This window comes from Vulpes lagopus, chromosome 15 (genome assembly GCF_018345385.1).
Source record: "Vulpes lagopus strain Blue_001 chromosome 15, ASM1834538v1, whole genome shotgun sequence".
Taxonomy (NCBI): Eukaryota; Metazoa; Chordata; class Mammalia; order Carnivora; family Canidae; genus Vulpes; species Vulpes lagopus.
Window position 1 is genome coordinate 10,085,840 of NC_054838.1, and position 12,608 is coordinate 10,098,447.

General features: G+C 36.5%; 1 protein-coding gene across 5 annotated transcripts in view; it reads left to right on the plus strand.

Annotated features, from left to right (window-relative positions):
- The window catches only part of PIK3C2A (phosphatidylinositol-4-phosphate 3-kinase catalytic subunit type 2 alpha), a 115,500-nt gene that overhangs the window by 20,022 nt on the left and 82,870 nt on the right, over positions 1-12,608 (plus strand). For all 5 annotated transcript variants that reach the window (XM_041729966.1, XM_041729963.1, XM_041729967.1 and 2 more), the window contains exon 2: positions 6,971-8,096. In XM_041729966.1, coding sequence (XP_041585900.1) covers positions 7,026-8,096 — 1,071 coding nt within the window. In that variant the 5' untranslated portion in view covers positions 6,971-7,025. The remainder of the gene's footprint in view (positions 1-6,970; positions 8,097-12,608) is intronic.

Here is a 12,608-nt window from a genome sequence, read left to right on the forward strand (position 1 = left end):
CAGGTGCCAAACCACTGAGCCACCCAGGCGTCCCAGATTTTTACTTTTTAAAATACTCTACACCCAGTGTGAGGCTCAAACTCACAATCCTGAGATAAAGAGTTGCAAGCTCCACTGGTTGAGCCAGCCAGGCATCCCACCTCTCCTGTTTTTAGTTTTCTTTTGCCATCTCCCTCCTAGTTTCCAAGATAATTTTTTCTGCAGCCACTTGTTTATTCTAAACACAACCACACTGACACCTGGCTGGCTCAGTGGTTGAGCATCTGCCTTCGGCTCAGGGTGTGATCCCAGGGTCCTTGGATCGAGTCCCACATTGGGGTCACTGTGAGGAGCCTGCTCCTCCCCCTGCCTATGTCTCTGCCACTCTCTCTGTCTCTCTCATGAATAAATAAATAAAATCTTTAAAAACATAAATAAACTCAAACGTGATTTTTCTGTTTTAGTTGACTTATTAATAAATAAGCTCCTTTTTTTTTTTTTTTAAGATTTTATTAATGTATTCCTGAGAGACACAGAGAGAGGCAGAGACACAGGCAGAGGGAGAAGCAGGCTTCATGCAGGGAGCCCATAGCGAGACTCGATCCCGGGACAACAGGATCACACCCTGGGCCGAAGGCAGGGGACAAACCATTGAGCCACCCAGGGATCCCCTAAATAAGCTCTCTTAGTGTGTTTTTTTGTGTTGCAGAATTTGAACTTCTCTTTGGTTTAAAAAAAAAAAAAATGATGTTTTAGGTTCCCTAATTGTTGAGGCATTCAACAACTATAGTAGAAGTTAGAGAGTAGAAGATAAATAAGAATTCATGCCCTTGGGCAGCCCCCATGGCTCAGCGGTTTAGCGCCGCCTTCAGTCCAGGGTGTAATCCTGGAGACTCTGGGACTGGGATGAGTCCCACATTGGGCTCCCTGCGTGGAGCCTGCTTCTCCCTCTGCCTGTGTCTCTGACTCTCTCTCTCTCTGTATCTCTCATGAATAAATAAATAAAATCTTAAAAAAAAAAAAAAAGAATTCATGCCCTTGATGAAACAAATTTGCTAGTCATGTGGTGATAATAAATCAATAAGTTGGCACATGTTATAACCAAATAGTATTAATTGCTTGGATTTAAGTTCTGATCTTACCACTTGCTAGCTACTGTGAACTTGGGCATATTATATAATTGTATGAAGTCTTTTTATTTGTATACTAGAGATAATAGTAGCTACTTCATATAAGTTATAAGGATTAAATTAATACATTGCTTTAAGTTGTGTCTGGCATTTAGTGTCTATATATCTCTACATAAAGTTTATATAGGTGAATGCCTATACGTGTATGTACAAATAGATATATAGGTTCTTGCCATAGTTTTACGAGTATTTTCCATGGTTACTACATTGTTAATTTTTTTCTTTTTAAAAATTTTATTTATTTAATCATGAGAAACAGAGAAAGAGAGGTAGAGACACAGGCAGAGGGTGAAGCAGGCTCCATGCAGGGAGCCCAGTGTGAGACTTGATACTGGGTCTCCAAGATCATGCCCTGGGCCGAAGGCGGCACTAAACTGCTGAGCCACCCCAACTCCCCCTGTTAATTTATTTTTAATGGTGGCATAGTATTTAGTTCCATGGGGTGCCATTATTTATTTTTCTGAGTTTCATTTTCATTTTAGAGGAGAAATATTTGCATTGTTGAACTCAAGTCATTATTTCTCTATTTTTTTATTTTTAATTTTAATATATGAAAGTATTTAGATGGGTGGCAGGACTGGCTTGGTTTTTTTCTTTTTTCCCTGAGATTTAAATTTAAATTATAAATGAATGTCTACCACAGAAGGAGCCAAGAGCTTTTAAATTAATTCTTTTGGGTCTGCAAATGGTATCCCAAAGTTCAACTGAATAGTTTAATTGCCCTCTTTTGAAGAATTTAAAGTAGCTACAGCCTTGTGATCATCACTGGGTAGCTCTATGTTGGGAAATTTTGGCAGATGGTATACAGTCATCATTCAAAAACTAGTTATATTGTCTTTTCCAGCTGAATTAGGAGAACATTAGCACTGAAGTTTTGCATTTTGAATGAGCATGTGTGAAATTGTTTCCTGCTAAATGTTTGTCATCAAATGATGTTTTATTTTAAAAAAATTAATGGAGCATGTCAGTCAGTGTAGCAGTCTCAGAAAAATAGTTTAAGCACTGGGTTACTTTTGGACAGCCTTTTAAGTCCTTTATTACCATTTGAGTACGCATAATACTCTTTTCGGAAAGCTAAAATATGGTAATTCAACTGTTAACCAAGAGCTCACTTTTTACTATTTAGAGTTGAATTTTCTTACTTTAGCATATACTGCTTTGGGTTGCTACTAGGGATAGAGCAAACAAACGAATTGATGATGTGAAAAAATGCCACATTCACTGTTAAAATATTTTTCAAACTATTTTATACTTTTGTCAGTGAATAAGAGGTAACATTAATTTGAAATATTTGGCGGGGCACCTGGGTGACTCAGTTGGGTCAGCATCTGCCTTTGGTTTGGGTCATGATGCAAATCCCCTGCATCAGGCTTCTTGCTCAGTGAGGAGTCTACCTCTCATGCTCTTTCTCATTCTCTTTCTCTCTCAAATAAATAAATAAAATCTTTTTTTTTAAAATTCGGAATGTGTTCTCTATTGAATAAACTATCTCAAACTCTCTTTAAAAAATTCAGACTTGCCTCTTTTTTTTTTTTTTAAAGATATTTATTTATTCATGAGAGGCAGAGAGAGAGAGAGAGAGAGAGAGAGAGAGAGAATCACAGGCAGAAGGAGAAGCAGGCTCCATATAGGGAGCCCGACATGGGATTCAATACCGGGTCTCCAGAATCACTCCCTGGGCTGAAGGCAGGCACTAAACCACTGAGCTACCCAGGCATCCCCAGATTCCCCTGTTTCAAAACAATGTCGTATCATTACCAAATATGGTAGCCAGGAAAATAAATAAATTGGCATTATGCTTACGGAAGATGAATTGCAGTTCAGTATCTTCTCTTTGCAAAATGTTTTGTTCTAATCCTTCTGATTTTCTGAAAAATAGACTGTGTTGTGTTCGTTAACAGGCTGTTAAACTTAATTTCTCCCATCATATATTCCAGTCATGTGCCATGTGAAATCTCTTCTTCAGAACTGTCCAATAGCTCTTATTCCCTTTTTGAAAACACATTTTCATTAAATTAAGCTCCATATATATTAAGCAGAGTGCTTTTAAATGTTGTAGGGAAGAAAGAAAGTAGGTGTCTGTACCTAAGAAGTTTATTCTAGTCTGTTGGGTAGACATACAGGTTACAGATTTTGTGTTCAGAGGTTTTTAGTTATTATAGGAGAAAGTAACTTTAAACCAGCTTAAAGAGAGGAGTTTTTTGGCTTACATAAATGAAAAGACTGTCCTTGGACATGGGTTGGATCCAGACACTTAATGTAATACCCAGAATTGATTTCATTTTATCATAGCTCTGCTCTCTTCTGGCTTGGATCCATTCTCAGCATTTCCTTCAGTAGTGGCAAAGATGGTTACAGCAATGCCAGGCTTATATCCCGTCAGTTTTATCACCTTAAGTGATAGGCTTCCTTTCCAAATCGTTTCAGAAGTCTTGGGATTAACTCTTAATTGGCCAGACTTGGATCCTTTGGTGTGGTTGAGGGTGTGAGGATAGAGAGTAAGGATGTTCCAGCCCTATTTGAACTAGATGGAACAAAAGGGAGATGACTGGGATCCAAAAAGGAAGTTACAGATTCTACTACCAGAAAAAAGGATATTGATGAGGCAAAAACAGCATAAAGTCTATGAAAGTTAAAAGTTTTATTTGAGCTAAAAAGGTAGTTTCTAATAGGAGTTGTTTAAGAAAAGCTTCAGACAGGTGGCTATTTTTGAATTGGGCCCTGAAGGACAATTATAATTTTTCCAAGGCGGAGTGAGTAAAGAAAGGACTTTCTAGGTCACTCATTTGAGAAGTTTGGCAGTGAACGGAGAATATTAAAATGGAAGCTACTGGAGTCTGAAGAGGAATGCTACGATTTTTTTTTTCCACCTCAGTATGGAGAAAATTTGAGCATTTTTATGATAGAGGAACAGAAGCAAGTAAGAGAAAATAATGCAGAGGAGGCAGTCACTAAGAAAGAAGTAAGGGAATTCAATGGGATTAAGGATGTAAGTGGAAGGGGGCAGAATAAGGAAGGAAAAGGGAACTGTTTATTCTTTGAGGACACTTGAAGGAACGTGGTAGTGGTGGCTATGGAAGTTAAAACAGAAATTTGCTGTTAAATTGGTAAGAGGCTTCAGTTTTGCTTTCTAAAAGTAAGAAGAAAAGATTGATCAGTTATCTACTACTGTGTAACTATTCCTAAATGATTTTGTTGGTTAGCAATTTGGTTTGTACTCGGGCTAAGTGGTTTCTTCTGCTGGCCTTTCTTTGGGTCACTAATGTAGGTGTGGTCATTTGGACTATGGATGAATGAATGGTTTAAGGTGGTGACTTCGCTTGTATTTGGTGGTTGGTGATGACTCTTGGCTGGTGGGCCTTTTTCTTCTTGTGTTCTTTCTTCCTTCTATGAGAATTCACATGGCAGTGGCTCTACTCAAAAGAGGAAAAGCTAAAGCAGTCAGGCTCTTAAGAACTTAGAACTCCCCACAGTGTCACTTCTTCCATATTGTATTGGTCAGTGCAAGTCACAAAGCCAGCTCAGATCAAGTGGAGAAATAGACCCCACCTCTTTATGGGAGAAGAAATAAAGTAACTATAAAGAGGAAGTGTGTACTGGAATAGGAGGAATTTGTACCTCTTCTTCCTCATTCAACATTTTATGAAAATATTCAGTCATGCAGCCAAATTGAAAGGATTTCTTTCCTCTTTCTTTCTTTCTTTCTTTCTTTCTTTCTTTCTTTCTTTCTTTCTAGATTTATTTATTCATAATGAATATATATATATATATATATAGAGAGAGAGAGAGAGAGAGAGAGAGGCAGAGACATAGGAGGAGGGAGAAGCAGGCTCCATGCCGGGAGCCTGATGCAGGACTCGATCCCGGGACTCCAGGATCGCGCCCTGGGCCAAAGGCAGGCGCCAAACCGCTGAGCCACCCAGGGATCCCCTGAAAGGATTTATTTCAAAGTGAAAACCACATACCTACCAATTAGATTAGATTGTTTTATTAATATTTTCTTGTACTTTATCATGTTTTATCCATCTATCCCTCTATCAAATAATCAACTTATATTATTTTTTTTATGCATTTCAGAGTAAATTGTAGACATCAGTACTTTCCTCTAGGTACTTGGTATATATTTAGTAATAGTCAATATTTGCTTATAGTTTTTTTCTTGAGATGAAATGTTTACATATAATGAAGTATACATATTTTAAGTGTACATTGTGTCTGGTTTTGCAGTCTACCACAGAAAGGAAAAATTTGGAAAAGCTTTTCTTTGAAATGCCTCAGGAGTTCAGCTGTAGTTGTATAAAAGATTTGCAAAGGATGTCTTCCTTGAATATCTCTTCATGTCCTCATCACTAATATTTTTTTTCATTTAGTATTACCTCAACACTTAGGATTTTCTTTTTTTTTTTTTTTTTTTTTTTTTTAGGATTTTCATTTGTATTATATTTGAATTCACATTGGGGTTTCCCTACCTCCTGTCATTAAATTTTTTATTTCACATATACTGTAGAAGCTCTCTTGATTTCTAGGTGTTCAAAATAGGTGAATCTCCAATCAATTTAGGTTAATAATAGATGTCATTTATTTAATGCTTATGCTCAAGGCCAATGTAAGCACTTTTTAGTTGCATTGTTCCACCTAATCCTTGTAATTTAGGAGATAGAGACTTTTTCACTTTAAAAGTTAGAAAACTAAGTCACGTGGAAAAGTTTTCACTTGCCCAAGCTCTTACAGCTTCATAAATCAAGCTGATGTGACTCCAGAACCCAAAATTAATCCCTGTGTCATATTGATTAGAAGCAAGAAATGTGCCTTGTTACACAGTAGCTAACTAATCCTTTAATTGGTCATCTCGCTTCATAGGGTAATTTTGATCTGAATTGTGTTTATCTTAAATAAGATTATAAATTTTTATCAACTGATCAATGAGAAAGTTTAATAAACTATTTCTTCTAGTTTACAAATATTTTAGCAATTTAAAAAAGGAGAAATTTTAGTATTAGTTCTATTTTCTTAAACTCTGTGCCTAATATGAGCTTCGAACTCATAACCCCAAGATCAAGAGTCAGCTCCACCAACTGAGCCAGTCAGGTACCCCTGACTGGGGGTAGTTAACTAATGATTTAAGTACAAATAATCCAATAGAAGCATGATCAAAACTATATGACAAATTAAGCTGTAGTTTAACTTTTAAGTGGAGTATTGCAGCTTCTTATAGCTTTAACATTCTTATTATTCTAATCTGTTACATTGTACATAAATAGTTGTAGACTATAATAAACCCTTAATCAGTTTTTCATATGATGTTTTGTTAATAGTTTCTTGGTTTTATTAATTAGATATTGAGTACTTTTATTGCTAAATTGTCTTAGGAGTAAATTAACAAATAGCAAAAGACTGAAACCATTTTGACTTGCATTTACATAATGGTAAACCCTGTTCAAACTTTTGAAAATATGTGACTAGCCCTTAAGTTGTTCTGTGCCAGGAATCCTGCCAAAAGTGCCATTGGTTAACAGCAGTCATTGTTATATCTATGATGAAAGGTTCTTGAGTTCATTTACAGTGCTAGCTTTCCTCTTAGGGAGTGAAGTAAAGTCATGTATGTCTAAACATATCTCTTAACCCAGCAGTGTGTAAGATTTTTAAAAATAAGCTTCACCCAGATTTCCCCCAACTGTTTATTTGGTTGTTTATTTGTAAGTGGCTTTAAATCCTAAATCATATTAGGTGTGTTACAAACAAAATAAATGTATTTGAGTTTTAAAAATCTAATTGAGTGTTATGTTTATTTTTATGTGTAGGTCTTGCTATTTTGGAAGCTACAAGAATAGGGAAGGTTTGGTCTTGTAAGTGGACATGGCTCAGATATCCAGCAATAATGGATTTAAGCAATGTTCATCACATCTGGAACCAACAAGAACAAAAGAAGTAGACAAAGAAGAAGCATTACAGATGGAAGCAGAGGCTTTAGCAAAACTACAAAAGGATAGACGAGTGACTGATAATCAGAGAGGCTTTGAGTTGTCAAGCAACACCAGACAAAAAGCACAGGTTTATAACAAACAGGATTATGATCTCATGGTGTTTCCTGAATCTGATACCCAAAAAAGAACAGTAGATATTGATGTAGAAAAGCTCACCCAAGCTGAACTTGAGAAACTATTGCTGGATGACAGTTTCGAGACTAGGAAAACACCTGTCTTGCCAGTTACTCCTGTTCTGAGCCCTTCATTTTCAGCACAGGTCTATCTTAGACCTACTATTCAGAGAGGACAGTGGCCACCTGGATTACCTGGGCCTTCCACTTATACTTTACCTTCTATTTATCAGTCAACTTACAGCAGTAAACAGACTGCATTCCAAAATGGCTTCAATCCAAGAATGCCTGCTTTTCCATCCACAGAACCTATATATTTAAGTTTTCCAGGACAGTCTCCATATTTTTCATATCCTTTGACACCTGCCACACCCTTTCTTCCACAAGGAAGCTTACCTATCTATCGTCCAGTAGTCAGTCCTGACATGGCAAAGCTGTTTGACAAAATAGCTAGTACATCAGAATTTTTAAAAAATGGAAAAGCGAGGACTGATTTGGAGATCACAAATTCAAAAGCAACAGTCAGCAATGTACAGGTATCTCCAAAGTCTGAAGATATAAGTAAATTTGACTGGTTAGACTTGGATCCCCTAAGTAAACCTAAAGTGGACAATGTGGAGGTATTAAACCACGAAGAAGAGAAAAATATTCCAGGTTTACTAGCAGAAGATCCTTGGGATGCCGTTCTTCTTGAAGAACGATCACCAGCAAGTTGTCATCTTGAAAGAAAGGTGAATGGAAAATCTCCTTCTGGGGCAACGGTAACAAGAAGCCAGTCTTTAAATATTCGAACAACGCAGTTTACAAAAGCCCAGGGCCAAATATCTCAGGTATAGTCTTTTCTTAACCAAATTCTTAATGCTATAATGAAGAATATATGTTTGAATACATAATTTATTAGGTAAAACAACTAGTTTTCATTTTGAATCTTGTTTTCTTTATTCTTAAATGTGCTGTGAATCTTAGATTGTGTGGTAGGGCATTAAATGTTTAGGTTAAATGAACAATTAGCTGCTGTTAATATTTTTTTTCTAGGATTATAAATTTGAAAAACTTCTAAGCAAGGATATGCCTGGAGCTGATAGGCATTTAAATAATTTTTTAAGATAATTTTTATGTGTTTCTCCATGTCTTCTTATTGTATATGGTCCTACTTTCTCTTCATTAGCTCTTTAATTTTTCAGAGTAAACAAGGAATTTTTTTTTTTAATTAACCCCATTATGGAAATTTTCCCATATATTGTTTTCTTGTTTTTAACCATGAATGAATGGAAGAAAGGGAAACCCCATAAAAAGCCATTAAAGGACTCTCTTTTTAAGACTGGCTGGGAGAGGATGTCTTTCCTTAGAAGAGAGGCAATAGGATTTAGACTTTTCCTTTCCAACTACAGTATATCAATGCAGATTTCCATTTTGCTCTTGTAATAACTGTGGATCTTGGGAATGTTTAAGCCTCATTCTCCCCTAAATGTGAATTATAGCATTCAGCACTTAGCCACTCTTTAGGCACTGGGAATCAACTAGCCTTTAGGGAAAAGAAGGGAATTTTGCCTGATTTTGGATGGGTGTGTCTTGAATTGTGACTTTGAAAAGCCATTTTGGAGAAGGAAGCAGGTAGTAAGAAGGTTTAGAAAAAAAAATGAGGATTTTTTTGCATGACATCAGAAAAGTGGAAAATCTTAATAGTGTCTTATGTGCATTTTGACTATAGCTTACACTAAGAATGTGTTATTTTAAACTTTTCAATATTTAAAAATTTAGTCACATAATCTCTTAATACTTTCAATTTAAAAGTCACAAGTTAAGTATACATTTTAAATTGGAATCCTAAATGTCAAATTATTTTCTCTTAATATCTCTGTCAAAAAAAAATCTCTGTCATCTTGTTGTGGTTTTTGTTTTTTTACAAAATAACAATCCTTTCCTAAAGTATTTAAAAGGAGAAGGGGAAACTTTAAGCCATGAGTCCTCAAAATATCCCCCAAAAACAAAAAATAAAACCAGGGGTGAGGGAATATACCTAGAAGAGGAATTGCTGGTAATTCTATGGTTAGCTTTTTGAGGCACTACCAAACTGCTTTCCATAGTGGCTGCACCATTTTACATCCCACCAGCAATGTATAAGAGTCCCAGCTTTTCTACATCCTTGTCTGTGCTTGTTACTTACTTTCCATTTTTTTATAGCCATCCTGATGGGTATGAAGCAGTATTATTGTGGTTTTGATTTACATTTCCTGATGACTAATGATGTTGAGTATCTTTTCATGTGCTTAATTGGCCATTTGTGTGTCTTTTTTGGAGAAATGTCTATTTAAGTCATTTGCTCATTCTAAAAATTGGATTGTACATAGCAATTTTATTCATAATAGACCCAAAGTGGAAACAATCCAATGCATATAGTGGAATATTACCTACAAAAATTAGTGAAGTCCTGATACATGTTATAACATGGATAAACCTTAAAAACATAAATGAAAGAAGCCAGATACAAAAGACCATGTGTTGTATGAGTCATTTTATATCATATGTCCAGAAAAGGCAAATCCATAGACAAAGAAAGCAGATCAGTATTTTCCAGGGGTGGGAGAAGGTGGGAATAAGGATGATTGCTTAACGGATACAGGTTTTTTTGGGGGGCGGGTGTAATGAAAATGTTCTAGAATTAGACCATTTCAGTGTTCTTACCATAGTGGTGATGACCACACAACATTGCAAATATACTGAAATCCAGTGAATTATAAAATTTTTAGATGGTTAAAACAGGGATGGATGCCTGGGTGGCTCAGTGGTTGAGCTCTTTAAAAAAAAAAAAAAAGTTAAAACAGCAAGTTTTATGTTCTGTGAATTGTACCTCAATTTAAAAAAAATTAAAAGCACTAGTCCACCTAATCCTCCCATCCAGTGCAGGTCAGGTCACTGCTGGATTCATATTTGGGTCAGTGTTCCAGTGGAGCAATCCTTCCCCAACTGTGGGTCTCCTCTTTATGGGTGAAGCGTGACAGCATAAAGGCATGGTGCCTGACACCATGTAGTCTGGTTTAGGAATATCAGCTATTTTCAGGAGTTGTTTGGGAAGAGTAGCTGCCTAAAATTTGGAGATTTCAATAACTTTGGAAAGTTGCAGTCTCTGCAATCAGAGAAAAGGAAGTCCTGGTCCTGTAGGGAGCTAAGTGTAGGCTCAGTCCTCCCATTGCCCTGGTTGTTCATGCAACTCAGAATGAGCATCCGGGTCACTTTCAAATAATCCTGTTCCTTGCATCACCTCTTTGTATGTATGTATTCACATCTCTACAATATATGCATTGTGACTACAATACATAGATTATCTTGAATTTAATAAAATATTTATAAATGACTGGTTATTTCATTATCTGTGTCTCAAATTCTAACTTTCTCAGGATTGGAAAGTCATTTATCTATTCAGGGAGACATTCCAGGTAAGCTGAGTTTACCATTCTAGGTGAATTGTGGTTATCATCTTAAATTAAGGTTTCTGGATCACAGGAATTCTTTACTGTCCAGTGATCCAAGATCAGAACTCAGAATCCAAGAGCTACATTCTTTCTGTGTAGATGTTCACGCTACACTTTTTAAATTTTTATTTATTATTTATTTATAATATAAGGATTTTATTTTTTTTAAAGATTTATTTATTTATTTATTCATGAGAGATACACACAGAGAGAGAGAGAGAGAATGAGGCAGAGACCTAGGCAGAGGGAGAAGCACGCTCTACACAGGGAGCCTGATGGTGGGACTTGATCCTGGGACTCCGGGATCACGCCCTGAGCCAAAGGCAGACACTAAACCACTGAGCCACCCAGGTGTCCCTACACTTTTTTTTGTTTGTTTGTTAATAGCTGCAGAGACATAGAGAGTTCCTAAGAATCCTATGGGGACAGAGAGCAATTTTTAAAAACCTGTTTTACAATTGAAGAAATGTAAAGACATTGAGGAATTACTAATTCTTTCATGAAATAATGGTATTGTAGTCAAATGAGCTCTTATATTTTAGAGCTGTATATTGAATAATTTGCAAATGAAATGTAATAAATTCCTTTATAGTTTTAATAGAATAAGAAATTAGGAATAGGGTGCTTATAGATGCAACAGGATTGGCTATATGTAGATAATTATTGAAGCTGGTGATGGATATGTGAGTGTTTATTCTCTCTTTTGTATGTCTAAAAATTTCTATAATACATTAGAGATTAAGAAGAAGGCCATAGAACTATTTGTAAGAAGAAAGAAAAGCTGCTTTTCTGACCCATGTAACTCTAAAATCACATCCCCACCCTTTATTTATTTATTTTTTTCCCCACCCTTTATTGATAGAACATGCTATTTTGGAATTAATAAGTTCCCTGTTACAGGAGATAGTCAAACATGAGTGAGTTAGTCAGCTTCCTAAATTTGTATGTCACAGTGCCCTGCAGAGGGGTTTAGGCTTACTTATTCCTGATTTTGTGTTAGTGGGTGAGAGGAGGAGGTGAGATTTTGGAATTTGAGGGGGAAGATAATGATTTTTTCAAAAAGTTCCTTCCCTAAGTGATTCTGTTGCAGCTAACCTATTCCTCTGGACTGGCATTTGGAGCCTGTTGATTAGGTAACTTTAGTTTCTTCATGCCTCAGGAGCCTATGAAATTGGGAAGATGACAAATAGCAAAACATAAAAAAAAAAAACCCTGGAAATGGTTTCTTTGCAACTTAAATTTTTAATGCTTTTGCTACAAAATCTTGCTTCCTTTCCCCTTTTCCCTCTTCAGTCTAGACTGTTCTCTTATAATTCAACTCCTGTTTTCTTTACCCTTTCCTTTGGTGGGGACAGGGCTATGATACCCATGTACCTTTCATTGTCTCCCTGGATACATCTTTTCCTCCTTATTTTTAATATTTGTCATAGTACCATCTTGATATTTTCCACATTTGGGAATATTTGCTTTCAGAAAATATCTTGCAGGAATAATGAGGATAGGTGGTTTCCTAAAGATAGAAGTTTCCCTCATAAGATCTGGGAAATCTGATCACATGCAAGTTGCAGTGAAGTGCTAGTTGCTCAGAATTCTAGGAATTGACTAGGCTTCTAGGCATCAGTTTTAGATGTTAGATTTTGCTTTTTAAGTATGGTGGGGGTGGGGAGCACCTGGGCGGCTCAGTCAGTTGAGCGTCTTACCCTTGATCTAAGCTTAGGTCTTGATCTCAGGGCTGTGAGTTTGAGCCCTGCATTGAGTTCCATGCTGGGTTTGGAGCTAAAAGAAAAAGGGGCAGCCCGGTTAGCTCAGCAATTTAGCGCCACCTTCAGCCCAGGGCGTGATCCTGGAGACCTGGGATCAAGTTCCACA